Below are 24,893 nucleotides of genomic sequence, written 5' to 3' on the forward strand. Positions count from 1 at the left end.
CGGCGGCAGCAGCGCCGCGGCAACGGGAAAGAAGCACGGCCCGCAGCTAATGTAAGTTTTATTTACACAGGAATTGGTACTAGTGGTCTTAAAGGAAGGCTTGAGCCTTCTATTTACAGTTATATACAGATTTATAGTTGAAAAGTAAGAAAACTGTACAAGATAACACAAAAATATAAGACAAATTGGATCCAATTAAAGTAGTGAATACATAAGTTAAGAAAAATCAGACATTTACATTTCAAATTGTAATGTTATGAGTAGCATATATGTAGATTTTAAACCAGATAGCAACGCAAGTTACACCACACTAAATCTTTACCCCGATTATGCGGACTCTGCTTTTAAAACACCAGACAACTGGAAGCCTCCTGCACTTAAAAATACATAATGGTAATTTTTACTTGATTTCCAGAGGGACCAGTTACAAAAACCCACATGTAAGGAATTTATTTACATTAAATATTAGCAAAAAATGGATCAAGAGAGTGCAAGTGTTCCTCACCTGCAGTGCTATGCATTTTAAATTTCTGTCCCCTACAACCACAGGTTGTTGTACAGCATCTTCAAGAACAGGAAATGTTTGAAAATATTTGCCGTGACACATACAGCATGACCTTATGTCTCACAGTTAAAAGATGTTAGAGAATTATCACTTAACAGATGCTTTTTGGATTTCAGTATTGCACACTAATAAAAAGACAGTTTCAAAAACAATTCTGTGTCTGCATTATTTCCAAGTGTTAAAAGTGGCTGCTTCATCGAGAACACAAAAGCCTGTAGATAGCCTTGTCATTTTCTAGTGTTCACCATTACATACAAGTATTTTTTAGTTGGAAATGGCTCGACAATATAAAACTTCTGGTGGCAAAACCCTTTCACAGAATACCCACTCCATTTACTCCACAATCAATACACCAAAACAAATGCTTAAACACCACTTGCTCTGAAAGCTGTACAGTGAAAATAGCAGCCCTGTTCTTACCACTGTTTAAAATTCAGATTATTTTTGCTCTAGGTTTGGGCACATTATGTCTACAGTTCCTGAGTTAATTACATTCGCCCAGACTGAAGAATGAAGCTGCAACTTAAAAAAAAACCAAAACAAGTAAATAAGACAATACCCCTTCCCAAATCTTAACCACCTTGCACATAAACACACCAAACCATTTTATTTGGTCCTCAATACTTGCAAATTGTTAATTGTGGAGGTAATGTTTGCACCAAAGCATTTGGTTTGGATAGCAGTTTTGGGGTCTTAAGATTTAGCATTTCCCTCATCCCCTCCAAAAAGTGCCTTTGTGGTATTTTTAAAAACAGTTATGCCTCAAAAATTTGCTTAAAGTACCAACAGAAGTTATTACAAATGTTTATTGCATTGATCTGATTCTTTTAAAGTATTAAATATGAACTCTCCACTTCTGAGGTTCATAGGTTTTAGTATTCTGTGTGAAATCAGATCTTCCCATGGCAAAAACTAATACTGGCAAAAGGGTGAAGATTTCATCAGTTCATTACTCCACTGAGAGCTGTGTCTTTTTTCTGTCTCATTTTCACATTTTCTTTAGTGCTTTTCCCACATAGAAGTGACATGAAGACTTCTTTGTCATCCAGTGGTTTTCCACGTTTCCAATGGACCTCAACATTAGCTTTTTGGTGCTGGGCTATGGTTCTTGTCCCCTTCTTTGTTGTCCTTCATCAGTGAGGCAAACACCTGGAAAAGTAAATCACTGAATGAATATGAAGGCTGCCAGTGTTATAATAATATCAATATTAACTGCCACAATATTAGCATGGAGATTAATTTCTAGAATGAGACACTAGGAAGTGCCCATTGCTAAGGAGTCAGACAAGCAGCTTAAATAATCACGAAGAGAGGTGCTCCATATATTCATGTGCTGACATGTCAGATTTGATATCTATCCCCAAGAAACTCACCTGTGCCCATTTTTTGTTACTATTCTGCATCTGAATAGCTGCAATACAACTAAAAAGCTTTTCTGATGTAATATCTTCTGGAAGTTTTGTTAGAAACTGTGCTATATGAATAAAGTCCATCTGTAGGAGAATATCTTCATATAACCGAAGGATTCCTAATCCTGTCCTAAACAAAAATTCTTCTCCATCTCTACAGAAAACATCCCAGACACGACAGGCCAGATCAAGTGGTAGTGACTTGCTGTAGAGTGTAAAGATCCTACAAATGAGTCAAGAACAAAAAAAGGAAGAGTTACAAATTTATTTCAGAAAAATGAAAAGACAACTTCCTTTAAATCTCAGTTACATTAGTTCAAAGTAAGCAGATGACAAGTTATTTTATACACTTTTTTTTCCCCCTATTTCAATGATCCACAACTCTCCAGCTCTTGAAGTCAGAACTTGTACTTTGAAACCCATCTCTTTTGATGCCACAGGAAATCCTCCATTTCAATGCCATCTCCTTTAGAAAGCTCTGGCTAGAAAGGTGACAAATCTCTTCATACTCAAACAAAGTATAATAAACACATAAGAACTTAAGCAACAAAGATCACAACTGTGTGACTTAAGTTTTCCCATTTAAGCCATAGAGTTTAACAGCTCTGTTCATTTGTTTTCTAAACTAAATCTAAAGCCACAGCTAATTTCAGTAGAGGGCTGCATCCCACCAATGTACTAATGATAAATCAATAGCTACATTTCTGTGATACATTTTCGAATTTTTCATGTTAAAATCACAAAAATCTAATAATAATTCTAGATGAAGCTCATCCTTATGCACACAAACAGATACTCTGTTTTGACAGCACTACCACACTTCAAGGGTGCCTGCATTACTACCTTCCATTACAGACACACACAGAGCTTGCTACTCTCTGCTTTAAACATTCCTTACTTCAAAATTTTCACTGCATTTTCAAGTTTATCCCTTTTCAAACCAGGCCTTAAATTTCATCCTCCCTCTGCTTTAAAGTCTCTATTCCTACAGTCATGCTTCCTTCAGTAGCTGACTATGCTCATTTCATCAAGTCACTTACAATCACAGTACACCCTACTGCTATGATGTAGTAGCCTCCTCTCCCCTACTTATGTCACATAACTACAGCAACGAGAAAGTGAACGCACAGAACTCCTGTTTGTCTCATTTTTTAACTGAATACATCCCTTTGAATGTATTCCCCTTGCCAGAGGAACTACAGTTAGACAAAACTGTTCCTCATGATTTCACAAGACCTACTGAATGCCTTTTTTTATACTTTATTCCAATGTTGAAAGATCTATAGCAAATTAGAAAGTGTTCCAACAGTTCTAAGTTTAGGTTTTCAATATGTTCTATGAACTCACCAGTCTATCAAATATATGTCTGGAGTAAGACTGTATGATTTGAAATGAAGAAACAATTTAGGAAGATTTTCTTCAAAAAATACTTCAAAGGCTGCAAAGTATTTCAGCATCTGTAGGGAGAGTAAAGCACATGATAAGCAGTCATCAAAAGAATGTTTGGTTGTAAACCAACACAAACCCCACCAAGAAGTGATGTCAAGACAGCACAATGTGACTCCTTAGGATAAGTAAAATGATTAAATGTTTGTAGAGGAGAAATCAAAACATGAGAATGAGTTCTATGGATTAGTACCTGCTATTCTCAGTTTTATAATCACAGGTTAAAGTTCTCCATTATTCAATAGGACACCAGGAAGTCATCAATAAAACAACTATGCTTCAAGTCAAAAGAACGTTAAGGTCCAAAACCAGAAAACTCTGTGCATACCATGCTGTGATCCACACGGAAAAAGGCCAGCTGGCATGGCTTGTTTAGAAGGTTAGCAAAGGCAATGAAAGCATCTGCCTCTTCCAGATTGAGAATGAGCACAGCAGCAATGAAGGACATCCCTTGTACCTTCAAGTGGGAAAAGCATCGGGCAAATAAAGGTGAGTAGGTTCAGTAGATCTTACATCTTTGGAAATGGAAATATTTACAGTTTGCAATTTATCAAGTACCATTGCATAACATTTCCAGATGAATAGAAACAACGTGGATAAATTATTTTTATGCATGCAATCAATTTGATTCCAGCAGTTCAGACGCTCTGGGAGGTCTCATGATCACAAGTCCTCAGGACTTGAAATACAAGAAAGTTAAAACCACACAGAGTGAATGCAGAGCTCATGAGAAACAAAACCTGGCCTCAAGTTCATTGTTAAACTATGGGAAAAGCAGTCATGGAGAAAAACTTCACATATGGGACAGTTTAGACCCAGACAGATACATTGGAACTGAGACAAAATTCTGTTTCAGAACAGTCAATACATGCCTTTCCACTTGCCAAACCATAATTTTTCACATATATAAAATTACTTCTAGGTGGTTAGCTGCAGTGCAAGTTTACATTTTTCCACCATTACTCTCCCAAAAACACTTTAGCCTGCAATAAAAGTAAAGAGCATGATTCTTGTAGTTAAGTGATGATCTGAATACCCATTATGCTAACAATAATTTTACCAATTTCAATTGCAATCATCTTTATTCCACTGTCTCTAAACATCCATGCTGCCCGTTCTCATTAAAAAAACCCATGCAGTCAGCATTTTAACCAACTAGGGAAAAGAGTATTGATATGCATCAGAAACAGACAATCAGCTTTCCATTTCTGGGGGATAAATAGGTGTGGAAATAAGATTTCATTACATTTACTGCCATATTAACATTTTAAAAATGTGATAAGAAATATCAAGACTAGCAATACTTCTGATGGAAAAGAGAAGACTTATCCACAAAAAATTACTTATTTGCCTTTTGAAACTCCACCCTGGGAACAAGCAGTCTCAGAACCTGCAGGGTTTGTAATCTCACTTTAAAAATATGGGAGAGTCTCCAAAAATGAGGTCACAGATGACAGAATTCAGGCCTAAAAACATTTGAACATGAAAAACCGACTAGTTATTTATGCAGAGTCCCAAGCATATCTGATTTAGAGAGGAAGACACACCCTGTGCTAAATAATGCTTTGTTGCATGGATGAGACTTAAAACTTTTCAAGTGTTTTTGAGCCCTGAAGCATTAGAGCTTGTGAAAGATGTTCCTAGATACCCCCAGGAATAAAGTAAAACAAAACCCTTTTCTTCATTACTGTTCATTATTTAAATGCTTCTGTAAGCTAACACCATTCAGAGAGATGTTAGGTTTACTTGGTTTGTTCAGGGGTTTTTGACAGTTTTTTAATGGGGTTTTTTTTTGCTTGTCTTTAAACACAGTAATGTTTGCTGAAAACAGTCTAATCTTCACTGAACTCAGAGGGAGTGATTACTCTGTGTCAGCAAAACACTAAGAAGGAATTTCTGGATTTTAGGATGTGCAGTAGTGAAGCAGGGAGTATCACTATGGAAATGGCAACAGGGGAAGAAAAAGTAAGACAGAACCAGTGAGGTGCTAACTGGAAGCCCACTAATACCTTATGGGTTTTTTTCCCTGTGGATACTCTGTCAGAACTATAATGTCTTATGAACACACCCATTTAAAATTTTCCATGCAATCCAGATACTCAACAATGACATTCAGTACATTTTCAGGTATTTAATTGCCTCTAAGAACTACCATCATTGTGACTGCTATGAAATAACTGCCAAAGTTTAATTATTAAAGCATAATAAATTATTATTATGCTTGTAGCATAATGTTTAGAACACCTATTTATTCAATATACTTTAATACATGACATCTTAAGCTTATTTGTCATGTTAGAAACATTTTACAGCAAATACTTACATATCCCACATCTGGTCTGTAACATGTATATGCTCCCAAAACACTATGAAGGAGATCATGATAAGGACCACCCTAATAAGAGGAGAGAGTAGAAGGAGAAAAGAAATATTTATTAAAAAAAAATACAGGAAAGGAACAAGCTGATATTTTAAGATGCAAGTGAGCCAGTGAATTGTTGCTTTATTCATATCTGGAGTAATACCATCTTTTACTTCAAGCATTACCACAAATGCTTTTGAGATGTTAAAAGAAAACTAACAATAATTCCATGAAATAATTCAGCAGAAACCAGTACATAATAGAAAATGAGGATATCTGGTACAGATCCAAGGTTGGACTTTCCTCTTCAGGGACAATGGATATTTTAATTCTTCATAGTGCAAATTACTGTATAATGATATTGCATCTTATTGTATATACATGTATGCACATAATAGCTATATAAAAATCAAAAAGCCTGAAAATGCATCAAGATTTCTGTAGCAGTGAGAATACTCTCATTTCTGCCTGTAGTTTCATAATTAATAGGAATCAATTGATTAATAGGAATCTCATTAACAGGAATCTCATACATTTTCAAAGGGAAAAAAAACCTCCTAGTCCATCACTAAGTGTCTCTATTTTATTCTCATTTAAGAAGTCCAAACAACTTCTAAAAACTCTTCCATATTTGGCCAGTTATGTTTCTTGTTTAACTATTCAGAATTTTAAAGCTGTCATAAGGAAAGTTAAAGACATCTCACCTTCTGGAAAATATAGAGGGATGGAAATGTGCGTGATATATCCAACTTAATTAGCTCCAGACTGGCCTCACGATCAGCAACAGATGCACCTGCATCTGCAAGCAAAACCAACACCTATTAAAGCTGATCAATTCTACAAACTTCAGAACAAAACTCCTGTAGGCACATAAAGACAAGGAAGGCAGCATTCATCCAAAAACTTCCAGAAGAAATTCTGCTAGCCCTTGAATTATCTCTGTTCAATCCTCTCCACAGGGGCATGATAAAAACACTAGTGAAAATGTGGGAAAAATACAGGTAAAAGACTTGGGGAAAAAGCTCTTTCAGAGGGCTTAAATCAGACAAGATTTCCAACTGGAAAGCAAAGATGACAATTTGATGAACAGCTAAACAGAACCTGCTCTGCTGAAGCCTGGAAAGCAGCATTTCATTCCAGTCTTCCTAAAGTTTCCTAACTTTAGGAAGTTCCTTCAACTTTAGGAACTTCCTAACTTTCCTATGGTTTCCTAAAAAACCATAGTTGGTGTTCCAGACTTTGCTACCAAAGACTAGTAATAAGCACTGTCAGCTTGCTTGCTTTTCAGAGATGAAAATTCTATCACTCTCCAGTTTCCCTTATTACACCATTTCCCAGGACATCTGGCACAATTAAAACAGCTCCTTCTCCCTTCATTCCCATCCAGAACTATTACCTCTCAAAAAAACAGATTACCTAAGCTTTTCCCCAAAGACAGCCCACACCCCCCACAACAAAAGAACAAGCAAACCACCACTCCACAGACCAAGGGCCATTGCAAACATGTTTTCCAAGGATAAGCATATTTACAGTCATATACACACCAAATTTTTTATAAATTGTCTCAAGACAACCTTCAGATGAGTCACAGGGCTATCCCTATGGCAAGCACAAACAACTAAAGTAATGGAAAAGACACTATCACAGGGCAGCATTTTAAAAACTATCAGTCAACAGCACAAAGAGTTAACCTTTATAACAAGGAGACATCCAACATTAAAAACATCACTGATACTATTTTTAACAGAAAGAACATGCACAGGAGACAGCAGTATGCCAGTGAATAAACTGCATTTGACAAAAGAGTGCTAATATCCCCACTTAATAGATCTGGAAAGAAAGGCCATCTGGGCAGGCAAGGAAATCCAAGTGGGATCTGAAATGTGTCATGTTTTGTATTTTTCACCTCTCAGTTTCAGAACTAAAAAATAGAGGATATTCCTTTTTCTTTCCCAAAATCATGGACGTGATACTGAGGAGAACCCATCTAAGAAGAGCTAAGCAAGAACATGTATTGTAATTGAGTTTCCTGTATCTTCTTTTTGTATTTCATCTAGTATTTTCATGAGAGCCTGAGTCTTGGAAAGGAAACATTTCAAAGTCCTTCAAAGGAAACATTTATTTGAAAGTAGCACATGCAATATTTTAATCTGTCTTTTATTGATACTGTAAGTGGTGCCAAGCCCCTCGCTCACTGACTTGTTATAAGACAGCAAACATTTAAGTAGGGAATTACTTTGAGAACTTTTAACAAGTATTCTTAATGCTGAAAATGCAGAAGAACTTGTGAGACTTCTTGGGTTTGTAAAAGTGAATAGGAGGTTGTTGAGCACTCGGGAGATCTCACCTTCTATGTCGTTCTCAGTACTTGTCTCACTGAAGCTTTTCCATCGTTCCTTAGCTCTTGACAAGAAGATTTCATAAAGTTCTGCAAGAAAGCAAAACAAAACCAATAGCCAAAAGGGAAGTATTAAGAAAAGCACCCATCCAAGACAAAAGCATGCTAAGCATTCTTGGCTCTGGTTATTTGGTTTCATCACTGGGGGCAGGAGACGAGTCTATTAGATGGTTACCACAATACACAGTTTTATTGGGTGCACTGTATTGTACTTTCTGCTGTGAACATGCAAATTATGACAGGGAAATCATGCCTTACATAATTCAGATTTGTATTTTTGAATAAAATGCTTACAATTCATCAATCATTAGTCATAAAATAAAACAATTCCCCTTTTCATCCCCTTAAGAAAGCAAAGCTACAAATTCTCAGTTTTAAACAAAAAAAATGTTTTCTGGGGGGACGCACTACCTTAATTCTTAAAATACTAAATGTTTTTCTAAGCAGGTTTTGAACCTTGTTTCCATAATTTATGAGGCTAAAATGTCTAACTGTAAAACACAATTGTTCCCAGCCTTATAAAATACATTTCTTCAGAAAGAAATATACCCTGATTTATAGATATAGATTTTTTTTTTTTAACAAAAGCTCACATTTTTCTTTGAAAATAATCAACTTAACTTAGCATTAACATGTGATCTGTTAGGAACATACCAGGAGTGATGTTTAACTCATTTCCCACAGCTAGACTCCAAACCTTCCCACGTACACTTGGGGGCAATCCCTGCCACCACAGCTCTCGAACTCTTCGGGTAGCACGCCTAATATACAGGAGCAGGGAGAAGAAAAAAACAAAAGGCACATATTGCACATTTTTGTTTTGTAAAATCACTGGGCAATTTACAAGCAAAATAACACACTGTTTACCAAATCAATATTCAAAGATCTCTGTTGATGCTAAAGCCCCATTAAAAATCCCCAAACATTCAGCTCCCAGAAAGCACATTTCATGTTGCTCTGTAATGACCTCACACTATATCATGGCAACAAAAACTGACTTCTTGACAACACAGAAAAGGAAAATAAGGTATGTGGGTCCTCAGTTTCCAGAGGAGAAACAAGCCATGCTTGCCTCATTTATACAGCAGAACTTTACTTACATGCCTTCCCAGTTAGGTAGTATTTCATTGACCCAAATCACCATAGCACTAGCGATATTCTCTTCTTGCTTGAAACGCTCTCTCATTATTTTTTTCCTTTTATGTGCTTCTTTAATTTCTGTTAGGCATAACATGTTAATAATTCTGTATTAGTGTATAAAAATTACTAGGTAAATTATTCAGCTACTACCCAAGTATTAGATGTCTAAAAGATTGAGGGTAAACTACTGTTGCATGTACTATTTCTGTTGATTGTAGGTGTATTTCTCTGGACATTTTTAAATTTAAGCTATGTTGCTCAAATAGAGTGATTCAGACGAGCAAAAATCAGGCTAGAAAACTAAGATAATTCTCTTCTGCAGTACACAGGATAACTAATAAGCAAGCACATCATCAGCGCTCTTTTTCCACTCATGATTTGCATACAATATTTCATCTGAGCCTTATTCATTCATTAGACTAATCAGCAATATTTATGGATAATTTTATTATTTAAAAGTGCAATTCTACATCCATTTTAAAACTATCCCAATTTTACTGAAGCTTCCACCTAAAAGGATTCTTATTTTCTTTTCTGGAAACAGGACCTAAAGACCTAAGACAAAGTCACATTGCTGAACAAGAGAACAATGTCCTGCCTTCTGTTAAAAAAAAAGCTCATTTGCAGATTCCTCTTATCAAAAAGGCTAAAAGAAGGGCAGACCAATGCTCTCCTGACATCACTTAGAACCACTGTGAAATTGCAGGACATTTTCTATTTAAGCATGCACTGGTCACATCAAGAGAGTAAACACGCCCTCCCTGGTAAACAGAGATGGCTGACCAGCTTCATCAAGGTTTTACTGAAGCTTTGAGTCTGTAGCAACAGTTAACAAACCAGGGCACACACATGAAAACACCACACATGGCTGAACCTCCAAAGATGCCGTTATTAAAGAACACAGACCACAGATCACAATTTACAAGAAACACACCACAAGAGCAGAGTGAAATGCATTGTCAAATGCTGTGGATTTCTTATTGCATCTTTCAAAGTAAGCTGCCATGGATCCATAGATGATCAATCAGTTCAGAAGCTTGTATCTCTGACAATAGCCCAAGTAAAACATGCAGCACAGATTCTTAAAATAGCTTATTCCCTGAATACTAGGCACAAGACTACAAAAGTCCTTTCAACAACTATTCATAGATTGACACAGTACCAGATGCTACAGATCTGTTTTTTAAATTAATCATGCCTAGTGGGAATAAGAAGGTTCACACAGGTACAGCTGATTGGAAAATAACCCCAAAGTTTTCATCTCTCTTCCCATTGAAATTGATCTGAAATTCTTAGGAAACCAGATCTTAAAGCAGTCAGCTTTATTATACTGTGGCTCGTAGTGGCAACTACAGCAACACAGCTTGCAAAAAGAGTCCAAGTATCCAGAAAGTTTCTACTGCACAAGTATTTTTAAAAAATTTTTTCCTTAAAAAGTAAATGAAAGGTTAAGTTGCATTCTGAACTTAGCTACATTCATTGAAGCAGAATAGCAATTTGATAACTGAGTTCTGTTTTAAACTGCGTGCCCCTATGCACCAGAGAATAACCCAGACATTACACAAGAGGTTCTTTAATGTACCCACTTGCCTACAAGCCAGGATTTGCTTTATTTTTGCAGCAGAGTGGAGAGGAATTACAGTGATTGCTGGCAGTTGACATACCTCGTTTTTTTGCTTCTGCCACCATCTCGTCATACTCCTGTCGATGACGTAAAGCCTCCTCCACTGACTTGGCAGGAAGATTTCTGAAAACAAGTTGTTCCTGAATTCAATACACACAAATGACATTCTAGACCATTTCAGAACAGGATTAAATTCGGTTTCTCTCAAAGGTGAGCTTTGGGGCTGCCATACTGTCAGTGTTCCATTAACAGCTGTAGAGAACTACTAGATGTTTGCTGCTCCTGTATTTTAGTTCTCCTAGAGCTTCCCCCAAAGTAAGGTTATTGAATTTGTTGAACATCTGGATTGATGCTCAAGTGAGTGACAAAAGGAAAATGCAGATATACCATATAGTTATTTATTCCAATGCATTTCTGGCCATGTGTATTTTAATAATATGTTCATATGAAATCTATAATGAAGTATTTTCAATAAAAGGTAAAGGTTTTTATACATTGTAGTTAACCTCTTAAAATTCTCACAGAAGAATGTAAGTTTGCCAAAGGATGAAAGGGAAGATCACCACTGATGTCAGAGCTGAAGCTAAGGAAGCTTGGTGCAGTCTAAAAGTTCACCAGATAAAAATGTGTTTGTTTTTTGGCTGCATAATGATCCCCTAATTGCTAAACACACTTCCTCTTGACCAAGGAGACTCACTTCAAAGCAAATTAGAACACAGGGTTTGGTCTCAGCCTCTTAACTAATGTCTAGTCTACTATGGCAAAAAAAAATAGAAAACAGCTTTGTCATTTTAATATTTAAAAAGTTTTCTGTCTCCTCTCTCATACAAGCAGACAAAATAACTTATTAATATTTTCAATGAAAGGGAGAGCGGAATGTATTTTCAAAGGTTAGACTGTGGCAACACACTGCATGCTTGGGATGGCATTCCAATTTGAAACAAGTGTCATTTGTAAAAGCATATTTATCTTGGCTTGTGAATTCTAATACTGCAAAAGTAAAGAAAAACATCAGCAATCGAGTTGTTGCATATCTTACCCTCTACCATACAGTAAAAGAAATAATGCACTTATGAAAACAAATACTCACAGTAATCTGTAATTCCATTCAGAATATATCTGTCTTAGCAAGGAATGAGTTTATACACTCCCAGAGAGAATATCCAAAGAAACACTAATATGCTTTATTTTCCATTTCCTAATTGGAGTGATTAGAGCAAACATTTAACAGTGCCATCACAAGCTTTTCCATGGTGCAATTTGAAAACATTGCTCCATTTGTTTTCTTTATGTTCTTAGTCAGCAGGTCCTTTCTCTTTCCTTCAAATTGCTGAAGACTGTATATCTGAAAATACTGACCAATTCATTACCCATTTTTTATCACTATTCTTATTTGTACTTTATGTGGGTTTTGTTACATCTTCAACTGCTGTTTCCCTGCCTTCAGCTGCACTTTTAGGTATTACCTACCTAAAATGTTTTAAGTTTCCAAAACAGGGGAAGGGAGGATAAGGGAGAAGGAAGTGCACACTGAGAAAGCAGGGAAGAAATAAACCAAGAAAATTCCTGAAGATTTGAGGATGCCCAGAGCATGGTCAGACAGCTGTGAGACACAGTAGATTACAGACTGGTGGCTCCATTACAGTGAGAAAAAATTTCCTCATATACACTGGGATTCACTTAAAGGCTCTTCTGAGAAGTTTGTTAGGCTATTATGTGGGATAGCATAATCCAACCATTCTTTCACATAAGACTTGAGAATTTTAGCTAAAATTCAGTCCTTCAGTTGCACAGCAGACTCATACTTACGCTGGTCGATCCTCCAGAATCAAAGCAGTAGTTGAAAGTGGTTCAAACTCAATATTTTTACGTCTGGCTGATGGGGGTGGAGGTTTATACATTCTTCCTGTCCGTGCTTCATATTCCTAAACAGCATTATTGATAAAAATTACATTTCAACTTTCAGCCTCACTCCAAATTAGTAAGCATGATATTACTAAATGCATAAATAATTTCACATTAAATATTTTAACATTACTTAATAAGCCAGCAAGTGGCAAACACTACAATTTGAAATTGCTGATAGCAACAGTGCAGCTCTCCAGGACTGCTGAGTAAAGATGAATGAGAAAGCAGTTTCTTGTATCAACTTAATCTTTGATCTATTCTTGTTCAATATTTCAACTGAGCATTCCAGGATCAGGTAGTAAAGAAATCTGCAAAATCTACCCAGCCTAGCTAGTGCACAAGTGTATTTAAGTAACATGTGAAGCTGACAATTAAAAAATCCACCACCAAGCAAGAACATGTGTCTCTTTCCATTTCTTCCTCCCGATTCCAGCCCCCCTTAAGATCCAGTACACCTCACATTCCCGAGGCCTGGAACAACACCATCACACCCACATAAACCAGAACCACCTACACTACACTCAGTGACAATATACCAGTATTTATCATTACAAGCCTGTTCCATTTAATTTCCTTCCGCTGAGGTTAAAACATGCAATCTACTCAGAAAGAAATATTTAACTGCCTCCAATATACACAAGATTCTGAGGAAGAAAGAATTCTAATCCTTTGACCACAACAGCAACTCAACAAAACAAAAATATGACACAATCCTTAGAAAAAAGCTAAACAGAGCCAGATGAAAACATCAAATCTCACATCCCCTTCTTTTTCTCCTCTGTAAATAAAAATTTACTGCCAAGTTAATGGAATAATATGCATCAACACCATTCAGCACATTGAATTAAGTATCTTGAACAACTGGACACAGGACTGGTAGAGTTCTGTTGTAATTTACACAAGCAAAATCAAAAAATCAATGCTCACCATTTGAATGAATACACATACTCTCAAGCCGAAAATTAATTCATTCCACTTAAAAATAGAAACAACATCACTACTCCTGTCACGCTGTATACCTCAGGACACTCAGTACATCTGCAAATTAGGAATGTATCCTGTGATAACACCCAGAGATCAGCATCCAGGCTACAGCACAATAGCAATGCCATCCCTCAGATTCTTGGTAGAAGTTCTGATTTACTTCCATAGTCTCCTTTGTAACAAGAGTCACCAAATCAAGTTCATTTAGTGGTCAGAGGTGAGGAAGCTCAAACATTAGCAACCTTTTCAACATCTCTACATATCTACATTAGCAACCTTTTCAACATCTCTACATATCTAACTTGTATGCAAAAAAAGGGGGGGAAAAAAGGAAAAAAAAAGATTAAAAAAAGCACTGCAAGATGTCTATCAGAAATGAAGCCACTCTTAAGGCATTTTTTAACACAAGCAATACATGTGAACAAAACTAGTGGTTCCAGCTATCACCTGTGCTAAGCACTGATACACTATTTCCAAGGCAACAGAGGAAGAAAAAATCAAAAATAAAAATTCTTCAACAGAGATTTTCACAAAAGGCAGAACTCATCATCCACCTGTGTTTCTGAAAGTACACATCATGAACAGCTGGATTTTTTACAAAGAGATCACATGGGCAGAGAAGGAGAACTATAAGTGTTACTAGAAAGAGTCAATAGAGAGACCAACATAGCCTCAGGCTCAAACTGTCATGGCTGCACATTGCCCAAACTGAAATACATTCCAAAGTATCAGAACCTTCCAAGGGAAGATGCTTTTTCCTCAAGAAGCCTGTGCTCTAGGAAACTGATTTGAAGATCAGATCCCACAACCATCAGATGTGTAGAGAAATTCTGCAAATAAAGTGTCCATTTTTTTCTGGAATACTTTATATGACTACATGTAAAGAATCCAATATCCTTCACTGTGCAGTTGATGCAGAATCTAAAAAGCTTGAACTGACATAAAACTTCACTTTGAAAGATGTGAGTTAATATTCTCCCACAACAAGGTAAAAATACTATTTGAAGTCAAATGTCTTGTCAAATGCTTAACATGCAAGACCATGAGCCAGAAGATAGAACAGTTGACAGTTAAGATTCAAGACTATGTAAAACCTGTATGTGTAAACCAATTATTTTGTAAGTGTCACATGTATGGTTTCACAAGAAGGTTGTTTTAAAAAATCTTTATTGCAACATATCAGGCATTTATTGAAAATTCCAGAGCACTTCCTAATTCCAAAATAAACAAATTTTAGCTTTAATAAAAAGTTATCTTCTTACTAATTCTGGAATGGCATCCTGTTATCTACTGCCAATAATTAACTCAGTAAGAAGCTAAAATCATGTTTTTCCTGAAAAGCACTGTGACAATATACTTAAGAGTGCTTCAATATGTGGAGGGACTCGCATTTCTGGTATTTATTCCTGCACAGACACAGATAAGCTTATTAAACTACAGACAGGTAATTGGGGCTGGGAAAACATCTTTTGCTTATAAACTGCATTTGTTTAAGAAGATAAAGATGTCTCAAATAGTTTCTTCTTAAAACAACAAAAAACCCCACCCAAAAACCAGAAACCCAAAAAACCCCACCCCCTACCACCACAACAAAGAACACCAAAAAAATGCCCTGGTATTCTAAATAATAATAATAAAAAAGTAAATAAACCCACAGAGGTCTTTATTGCTTGCACCTTTTTGTTATCTACATGGAAAACATGCAAGTCTGAAATTTCATTCATTCTTCTGCTGTAGTACCATAAAGGACAGTCTGACCATTGAGAGTCATTTTCAGTACCTCTAAACAGGACTGGATTGCTCTGTGTAATATAAAAGTAACTGCTCATAGCTTCCTCTTCCAATACTTAAGCCAATGACCTTAGAGAAGGGAAAACCAGCTGCACTGCAGCATTCCAAAAGCATTAGTAGACCTGAAGTAGGGTATGCTTGTGGGGATAAAGTATTTAGCTACGTGTGAAACACAGGGATTCAGTGTGAAACTTGCATCTACAGAGCCCAAACTATACAGCTGTAAAGGAATAAATACCAACCATAAAATTCAACATGAATCTGGAATTAAGTTTGATCTATTTATGATCCAACAACAAAAGCTGAACTCCTGGGAATGAGTGATAAAAGCCTTTGGTTACAAGGACTTTGAAAGTTCTCACAGTACCTATTATACAGACAAAACACCAGACATCCAATTATGTTGTAGGTATGCTGGAGGAGAAAGGCATCTGAGGTGTAGAGAATTTCTGCAACTAAAGAATGCAACACTGAATAATCTTCCCCTGTCCTAAGGATTGCCTCTATTTAAAGTAGATGTTAAGGCATACTAATACTCCAATTAAACATCCTGTGTATGACAGTTTCTTCTAATATGCTTTCTCCTCTCTAATGCTAAGTCTGATTCTAAAATAGTTTTATTCAATCAGCTGTGGCTTCTGCTGATGAAACAGAGTGGGAGTTGCCATATATTGTGCAAAAGGTTTTAAACTTCTCTCCTTCTACACACACGTGACTGGAGCAGATGGGTCCATGAAACATCTATATGATTATTTTCATTATGTTGTACAGCTAACTAGATATATCATCAGAAAGATTGTAGGCCTTCATTTGAATCAGGCCTGATCATCCAAGAATAGAAGCATTAATAGAATCACCCAGGAGTGCATCCATGTAAGAAGAATTTCTGCTAATGAATAATCCTACATCAGCATGCATATTGCCTCCAGGTTAAATGTTAAAATTGCTGAGCTAGCACTGGCTATTAAGTGATTATAAACAAAGAAGTGTTTATAGCAAGAGTAGATGTCACTTAAAAATCCTGTGAGTCATAAACTAGACATTTTCCCAGAAACAGGAATTCCAGATGCTGTCAGGACAGGCAGAACAGTACATTCTCGCCTAATTTGCAGGTGAAATAGAAAGAACAGATGTATTGATGGAGAAGAAAATACTAATCTTCACACAGTACAAAAGGACAACCAAACAGACACTTAAGAGTTTCTAGGTCAGTCTTCCAAAATTAATGCCATTCACTTTCAATTCTTTGTTTGCTGTATTTTTTCCTCAATTGGATATTTAATAAGGTGCATTAAGTTTCATCTTTTGTTTACAAGAAGTCACCGGCCCTGGGCCCAATAAAGACATGCTGAGAGTGGCCAGGCCATGTAATGTGAACCACAGGCACCAGAATCAACCAGCAGTTATGGGACTGCTCTGTTCCACAGTTCCACAGAACTGAGAAGCCAATCTGTACTATTCATGTTTAACACAGAGTGCAGAATTACATAAAAAGTGTACAAAGTAATGGGCATGCACAATTTCAGAAGGATCCCAGTCACACAAATAGATAATGTAAATTGTAACAAAAGTTTCAATAGCTACGCTTTTCTAGTTTTCCAATTCCACATTGGAAAGAGTGATTAAAAGCATCTGGAGTTCTGAAGTGCTAATAGCTTGTGTGGCTCAGAGACAGAAAGATTCTAATATATAAATTTTCAAGTTTAATAAGTTGTTAAAAAATATTACAAATTTTAAAAACTTTCAAAAACTTTTACCATTAAGCAATGAGGCACAGCAAACATAGAAAGCAAATTACTGTCAAGCTGTATGATTACCTATTTCTTGCTATCCAAGAACATGCAATATAAACATAAACAATAGTTCTCAATCACTTCAAGTTGTTAGTGAGATTCACATGTGAAACTTGTTTATTTTGCTAATGGCTTTTAATGAGTTGATGGTTAGTGCCATAAAATATTCATGCTACTGTGAAAATGTGATGTTTGTACTATTTTAATGAGTGCTACACAGTCCCATGCATGGCATCAAATACAACTACAAAAAGTATATATTAAATTTCATACCCCTGTGTTTAATAGACTGAGAGCAGATATTGACGCAAGACTGCCAGAACTGTCATCCTAATAAGAAAAACAGAAGCAGAGCCTTAGTGAATAAATAAAGGAAAAGACCATTACAAAACAGCAATATGCAATCCAAAATTTTAATTCACATGTAGACTATTTATCTTTTATGTTTGAAAAACCATGGATGTGTCTGTTCCTCTTCCTTTTCCAGCCCTCAAAACAGACACATATTCAAAGACTTCCCACTTGTGCAAGGTCTGTACAGACATCGACTGGATTGTTCTTCTGGTTTAATTGATGTTTTATACTTTCAGTAATCAGCCCCTCAGCCCTAAGGGACATTTTTTCCATGGTGCTTCTCAGATGCATGACAAAGGCAGTCCCTGATACACCCTGTGTCTCCCCAGCACACACCACTCACAGACATTAGACTGACTTAACCACAGCCTTGGAAGGTACATACTATTAGAAAGGAGAAACAAAACATTGTCCCGTCATGTTACCATTGGTATTTATAAATTTAAAGTTCAAAAGTGGGCTATACCTCAGCCTTGCTGGTGAAAACAAGGATGTATTTGTAATGCTTTGAGGAACAGTCACTTCCATCATAAATAAGATTCTAAGCACCACTCAAGCAGCAAGGCAACCAGGTATAAAAGCAAGCCCAGCTACGGGAGACCCTGTACAACCCTCTGCAGCTCTGCACATTTCCAATCAAAAGTCAAAGTTGGTTTTATAATGGAAAGATAAGCCAAGCTAAAAGATGGGGTGTAGGGGAGGTGACAAACAAAGCCCATTGCTTCTAAGCCTTGAATTACAGTGCCTGGAAGAAGGAAAAGAAGGTTTTTATCATTAATTAAACAGAACATATCTGCAGTGTTCAGAATAATAGAAACCATTTTAAAGGCTTTCTTCTCCCCTGCCATACTATTTTTCCTTTTCCATACTGAAGTACCATACTAGCCTTGGAAGGATAAGATTTATATTAAAACAAACCAACAAAAAACCCCCACAATCTCACACTTCAAATAAATGTCCATGAAAGACAGCAGATTTACCACCTGAACCTATCCTTTTGGAATTCGATACAGCCTGCCTAGATGATGATTTTGCTTCCTCAGCACCCCAAGCTCAGCAGCATGCCTGCTTAACCTGCAAATGCTCAGTTCTTTGAGAAAAGAAAAAATCCTACAGATCATGCTTGGCCAAAGAAATTCAAAGGCCCACAAAGAGAGAATCCAGAAGACCAAAAAATAAAATATAATGTCCCACCATATCAAAGTAAAATAAGTTCTATAATTTTTATTACCTCAATTTATATTATTTGTTTCCTCCAAATCCAGCAACTTTCAGAACAGACATGAAAATACATATCTATGTATGCCCATGCTTTCTTTTTCAAGCCTTAGGAAGACAACAGTTGCTTCAATACTCATTGTAGTTGTTGTTAAAGACTTTGCTTTTTAAAAAACAGCAATCAGAAGAATTCACATCAGCAGAGTCAATACTTCCACGTTATTTTCAAAACACTGATCCCATTCCTCCTTGTAAGGTACTCCCCTGAAGATGCATTTGTGCCCCCAACATAGCACTGACATCGTAAGAAGTTCTCCTTAACAAGTCTGGCTTGTCAAAGCAACTTGGGACGTCCTGGCAGTAGGAGCTGAACTGTATTTTATGGCCTTTATGTAAAGCAAAAGAAAGCATCTGCCACTCTGAGGTCCTGCCAGTTTCACTACCATGTTACTGACAAGATAATCACTGAAGAAATCTAAAACACTGGGGAATGTCTATGGTTTACCTCTAGAACAGATGTTTTCCTGACTACACATGTGATAATTGAATGATGTGGGACATTTCTTGAGAATCTGACTGGCTACAGCATCTAAGAAAAGAAAACCAAAGAAAACCATCCCAGCCTTCTCACTGCTTCTGGTAAGGCAAATTGTTATTCAGGTGTTACAGGTCAGACCCAATAGCCCCATTTATTATCAGTCCTTGTTTCAAGGCAGTTTGTTACCAATGTGTTTCTGCCCTGTATCTGGCAAACAGGCAGAAGTACTGCCTTTCTTTTTTTCTCCAGTAGTAGTGCAAGGTGAGCCAATAACAATCTGCCTAAGAACCACTCCTGTAAAAAAGCATTCAACAACTTCTTGAGACAGTCAGTCCTTGGGTTTCCTTACAAACACACACAAACACATTTTATAAGCATTAAGAGCTTTGTGCACTTTTATACTCTAACAACCAAGACTGGAGGGAAGAGTTAATATTGCAAGCCAAAATGTTTGAGTCACATGAAAACTGATTCAAACCACATCTGTTCCTCTGAAGAGAAGCCTCTGAAAACCCTTGTCTCTGGGAGACCACAGGAATTCTGCCGAATCAATGACTGCAATTTCTCCGTTAGATCTCAGACTGGGATAACAACATTGGAAAAATATTCAAGTGAAGACACTTTTTTAGCCCTCAGGTATTTCATTTTTCTAAATATTTCAGAGCCACCCTAACATATTTTCAGAGGTTAGATGTACAACAGTGACCCAGTCAAAGCTAGTACTTAATGGACTGTCAAAGATTAAAACCTTCAATTTTGTACACAAGGTGACAGCTATTGGAAAAGATGGCTTCACTTCTGAACAAGCAGTCACTGCTAAAATCACTGCAAGCTTTTAATGGTGTGTCAGATTTAAGTAGAAAAGAAGCTTTTTTTTTCTACTTCATTTAAGGCAGCCACTGAGAGAAGCATTATTAAAACTGCTGATAAAGCAATTTTGGTCTACGTTTTGCTTGGTTTTTATATTGCAATGTGTAATTGCATATTTTGAGTTGACTTTAATTCAGGCATATTATGAAAAACCCACCATACTGCTTTAAACACATTAATAAAATGTATGCAAGCCTGCCTTAATAAAATGAGGTAAACTTAATGATTTGATATTCAGAAAAACTTTTTATCATAGATTAAAAGCTCTTTTTTTTAACTGTAAGCACAAAAACTGAAATTGTGCTTGCATTTTTAAACAGAATCTGGACTTTGGTCAATACATTCCAAAATGTTATATATCAGCCCACAAGTCTGTTTCTGCTTTAAATGCTTCTGCATTAAAGTATTTCAACAGTCTAATTTAAAGCAGATTTCTGTACAGACTGAAAAGACTTTACCAAACTGATCATTAATGACAACATGCTTCTTATAATAGCTAGTTTTATTAGCTGCAGTTCATGAAAAAAGGCACACTTCCTAAAACCATCAGATGCATTTGACATTTGCAGTCCTGGGGAGTTGTTTTCCCTTTTCAAAAAAAAAAAAAAAACAGTGAAGGAAAGAAGCCCAGAGGAAGGAGAAGTCCAGCAAAAGAGTTGGCCTCAATCACATCCTGCTTGGGCAGCTCTAAATCCAAGGAGAGATGAGCGTGCCAGCAGCTGCGAGTGGGGAGCTGCAGCTGCCAAGAACTTCCAACCTCTGACCCAGTTTGGGGAGCGCATCGCGCCCGAGGCGGCGCAGCTGCACGGACGGTGCCGCAAACCCCGCCGGCTGCCGTGCCACGGCAACATTCATCATCTTCCACACAGGCCAGGAGGCTTGCAAAGAAATTACTTACAATCATGTTCATTAGGCAGTCTCTGAAGGCACAGCTGGCTGGCATGTCATCTGAAAAATGCCTGGAACAGTATCCTCAATGAAGTTTCCAGATTTTCTTGGAGGTTATTCAAGATAATACAAGCAATACCTGACCTCTCTGGAGGTGAAGTTGCCATAGAGCAGTGTCTAGTTGATAGACAGTGACTGGGAGCCACAAGCATTCATTTAAATGTGATCAGCAATTTATTACATCATTCTTACCATAACAAAAAGAACAAAGGAGGCTTCCTTCAGCCAGGATGAAAAAGGGACACATAAGCCCCACCAGTCTTTTGGCTATACATCTACAATGATGCAATTTTTCTCAGTTTTACTAATAGGAAAGTACTTCATGCTTCATGATACTGCTATAAAACTTTTATGTAAGTATTATCCTTATCCAAAAGACTTCCTCCTCCTATTAATTGCAAAGTTTTTCCTGTTGTGAGTTAATTTTTCTTGCAACAGGGCTTCTTAAGATCTCATCTTTTACATGCAGGATGCTGACTCATTACTGAGTTTCCTTAATCAAGGGTTTATTTGCACCCTCCCAAAGCTGGCCACTGACATCAATAAAGCGAAACCATGATGGTGGTCCAAAAAGTCCAACCATGAAAAATAATGTTCAGGAATGGCAAGATTTATTGCTAATAATAAATTACCATAAACTCCCTCACAGGCAGCTTTCCTATCTTCTTGTAGTCTTACACCTAAGGTTCATTTTAAAAAGCTGGCTAACAAGAAGTAACCATGGTTCTGGCCACAAAGAGCTAAAAAATTGGGGGGAAATGTGAGGCTTCTGTTTCAATCATATCTGATCCCTCCACTCTGATTTAGAAAGTCAAAGTGCAAGTTTGGAGAGATATTCCATGTAGGTTATGAAGTAACCTGACAGATTCACAGAATTCCATGTGAACAAAACACATTAAGCTTTGATCATACTTCTATCAACTTCTTGAAGGCCTTATATTGTTTTCACTCACATCTCCAGCCTAGTGAGGAATTAGTCTAGAGACTACAGTCAGCCATTTGAAGTGAAGATGCTATTCCCCACTGTTCTTCAACAACCAACTGTGCCTACATTCATTCTAACTCATCACCAGCTTAACAAATTCCAACATTTTTTGAGAAAAGAAACCATCAGCTTTTCTTCAAAGGCATATGCACAAGGAGCTACACAATAAATTTTAAACACACGTGCAAGACATTTGACATATGCTAATTATGGAGACACTGGGGTCATTTCACAATTTAAAATCAAATTTCCTTAGGTATGTAGCTCTAACTGTGTGTAGAGCACACTGTCAAGCTGGTTCCCCCATTGGTAACTGTATCTTTTAGCTCATGAGGCTTTAGATAAAGACCATGAATGCTTCAGCCAAATAGAAAGCCAAAACTATTAGCTATTACTGGTACTTCACTCAAGATCATGTAAATCCAACAGTGACTCTAATCTGGAAAACATTATAGCACAAACCACATGACTAGGAGGAACTCAATCATAGCTAAAGATAATACATTGCTGTAATACATTTGCTTTTCTGACACTTTGGAGGAGTTAAAAAACAGAAACACTACTGTTTAAAACAAACACCATCACTGAGGGAAAACAGAATAAGAAAGTAGGACTATTTCTTCAGATCATCATCTTCAACAGGTTGCCCAGGAAAGATGTAGATGCCCCATCCCTGAAAGTGTTCAAAGTCAGGTTGGACAGGGCTTAGAGCAACCTGGTCTGCTGGAAGGTGACTGCCCATAGCAGAGAGAGCAGGACTCCCTTCCAACCCAAACAATTCTATTATAACTTGGTCTCCAGAACAAATATCTTCATTACTAGAAAACAGCAAGCAGGTGACAGGTAACACTGTGCAGATTCTCCATTTCTCAGAATAGAAGAGACATCTGGATTTTACCACAGCATTTTCAAGCACAAGGCCAACAGCATGCACCTGCAAGCAAAGCAAGAATGCTTGCCCTCTCCCACCCAAAGAGGAAAACCACTTAAATAAGAAAACTGTATTTGAAAACATAGAAAAAGCATTCATTTTACTTCACACTACAAACCATAGAATAATTTGGGTTGGAAGGGATCTTCAAAGGTCACATAGTTTCAACCCATGGTCACAAGTCACATTGCATTAAAGTCCTTCAAAAAGATCCTCTAGTTTTTGACTTTGGTTGCCCCCAAAACACCCTCTTTGCCACAGAGCCCCTTCTAGGAGATAACTGAACACTGCCTCATTCACAGCCATTTACACCTGCCAAACACATCAGCTTATTTGGAATTTAAGAAAGCAGAGAGAGCAGCCCTCAAGAGATTCAAGTTACTGTTTTAACCAACACAGGGGACATTCATATTTCTTATATCAACAAATCTTTCACCTTCAGGTTTGCACACTAACATTACAGTAACGATACATTACCAATTGCTCCCCTTTGAACACTGATATTTTAGTATTATTTTATCAAAGACAGATTCCACAGGAACAATTATATGGAAGTGCAACCTTGTGATAGAGAAAGGAAATCAGAGGTGTCTTTGTGAAGAATTCCAGTAGCTCAAAACCAAGTTTAATTTACAGTATTATTTTGTAACAAAGTATCTTCAGTGAGATTAAAACTTTAATTTAAAGAAGATTACATGTTTCAGAATCCTAAGCAATTTGTCACAGGTCACCTATATAGGAAGTCTTCCAGACAAGGATGGCAATAGAAAAATGAGTCCTACTCCAGCATGCCATGTTAAATAAGACAAAATTTTATGGGAAATTAATGCAAGTTCTAATGTCTTGATAAAACCAGCTTAAGTGCTTTTTGAACATATACCACCTTTTTAGAAGTACTTTTTATAAGTACTGAGATGTACTGAAGAATGTAATTATCAATGTAATCATCATCACAAAATAATCATAAAACTCAAGTTCCTTAGTAACTACTATTACTTAAATAAAGCCCCAAAAGAATGTTCTCAGAGCAGCCTGTGGTCATATAACACCAATGTGGATATAACAGCAGAGAAATGCAGTACCTGTATCTTATTTTTACAATTTTCCTACCTCGAGTTGTGTGATGTTTACTCACCTGCTGAATAATTTTGGAATCTTTTGGAAGGTTTTCCCTAGGTGGGACTTTTCCAAACAACTTCCAACCAGGAGCGCTTTGGACAGGAGGTTTGAGTTCCTTTGTCCTTTTAGTGAAGAAGTTTCTGAAAAGAGAGAATGGATTTGTTTTGTTAGTTATAAGCATATAAACAAAGCATATTGTTCCTATTTACATTTCTTCAATTTCTCCACCAGTTCACTTGGGTGAACTGTAGAGATTTACTGCTCAGCAAATGCGAAGTGCATTCTGCTTTCAAATAATTAATTTGAAGTGGAGCATCTTTCATTACAGGTGCTTTGATGCTAATATTTGTATTTAACACTCAACTTTACCTCTAAACCACTTTATCAGACCTTTTTTTAGTAATAACAGGCACTTCCTTATATATAAACAGCACACCACAGATTCTCAAACTTTTATTTGGGGCTTGTTTTAAGTGTTTCTTCTTGATTTATTTGGAGAATGAAATGACT

At 36.8% G+C, this 24,893-nt stretch overlaps 1 protein-coding gene across 1 annotated transcript in view; it reads right to left on the reverse strand.

Moving 5' to 3' along the window:
- Positions 1-40: 40 nt before the first annotated feature.
- TBC1D12 (TBC1 domain family member 12) overlaps positions 41-24,893 on the reverse strand; it is a 41,723-nt gene continuing 16,870 nt past the window's right edge. The window contains 13 exon segments of the mRNA XM_054637484.2: positions 41-1,714; positions 1,939-2,197; positions 3,322-3,431; positions 3,749-3,877; positions 5,744-5,815; positions 6,487-6,581; positions 8,130-8,210; positions 8,835-8,941; positions 9,281-9,398; positions 10,985-11,067; positions 12,754-12,869; positions 17,694-17,750; positions 24,400-24,523. Of these exon segments, the coding sequence (XP_054493459.2) occupies positions 1,646-1,714; positions 1,939-2,197; positions 3,322-3,431; positions 3,749-3,877; positions 5,744-5,815; positions 6,487-6,581; positions 8,130-8,210; positions 8,835-8,941; positions 9,281-9,398; positions 10,985-11,067; positions 12,754-12,869; positions 17,694-17,750; positions 24,400-24,523 (1,420 nt within the window). The 3' untranslated portion in view covers positions 41-1,645.

The sequence above is a fragment of the Agelaius phoeniceus genome, chromosome 9, assembly GCF_051311805.1.
Source record: "Agelaius phoeniceus isolate bAgePho1 chromosome 9, bAgePho1.hap1, whole genome shotgun sequence".
Classification (NCBI taxonomy): domain Eukaryota; kingdom Metazoa; phylum Chordata; class Aves; order Passeriformes; family Icteridae; genus Agelaius; species Agelaius phoeniceus.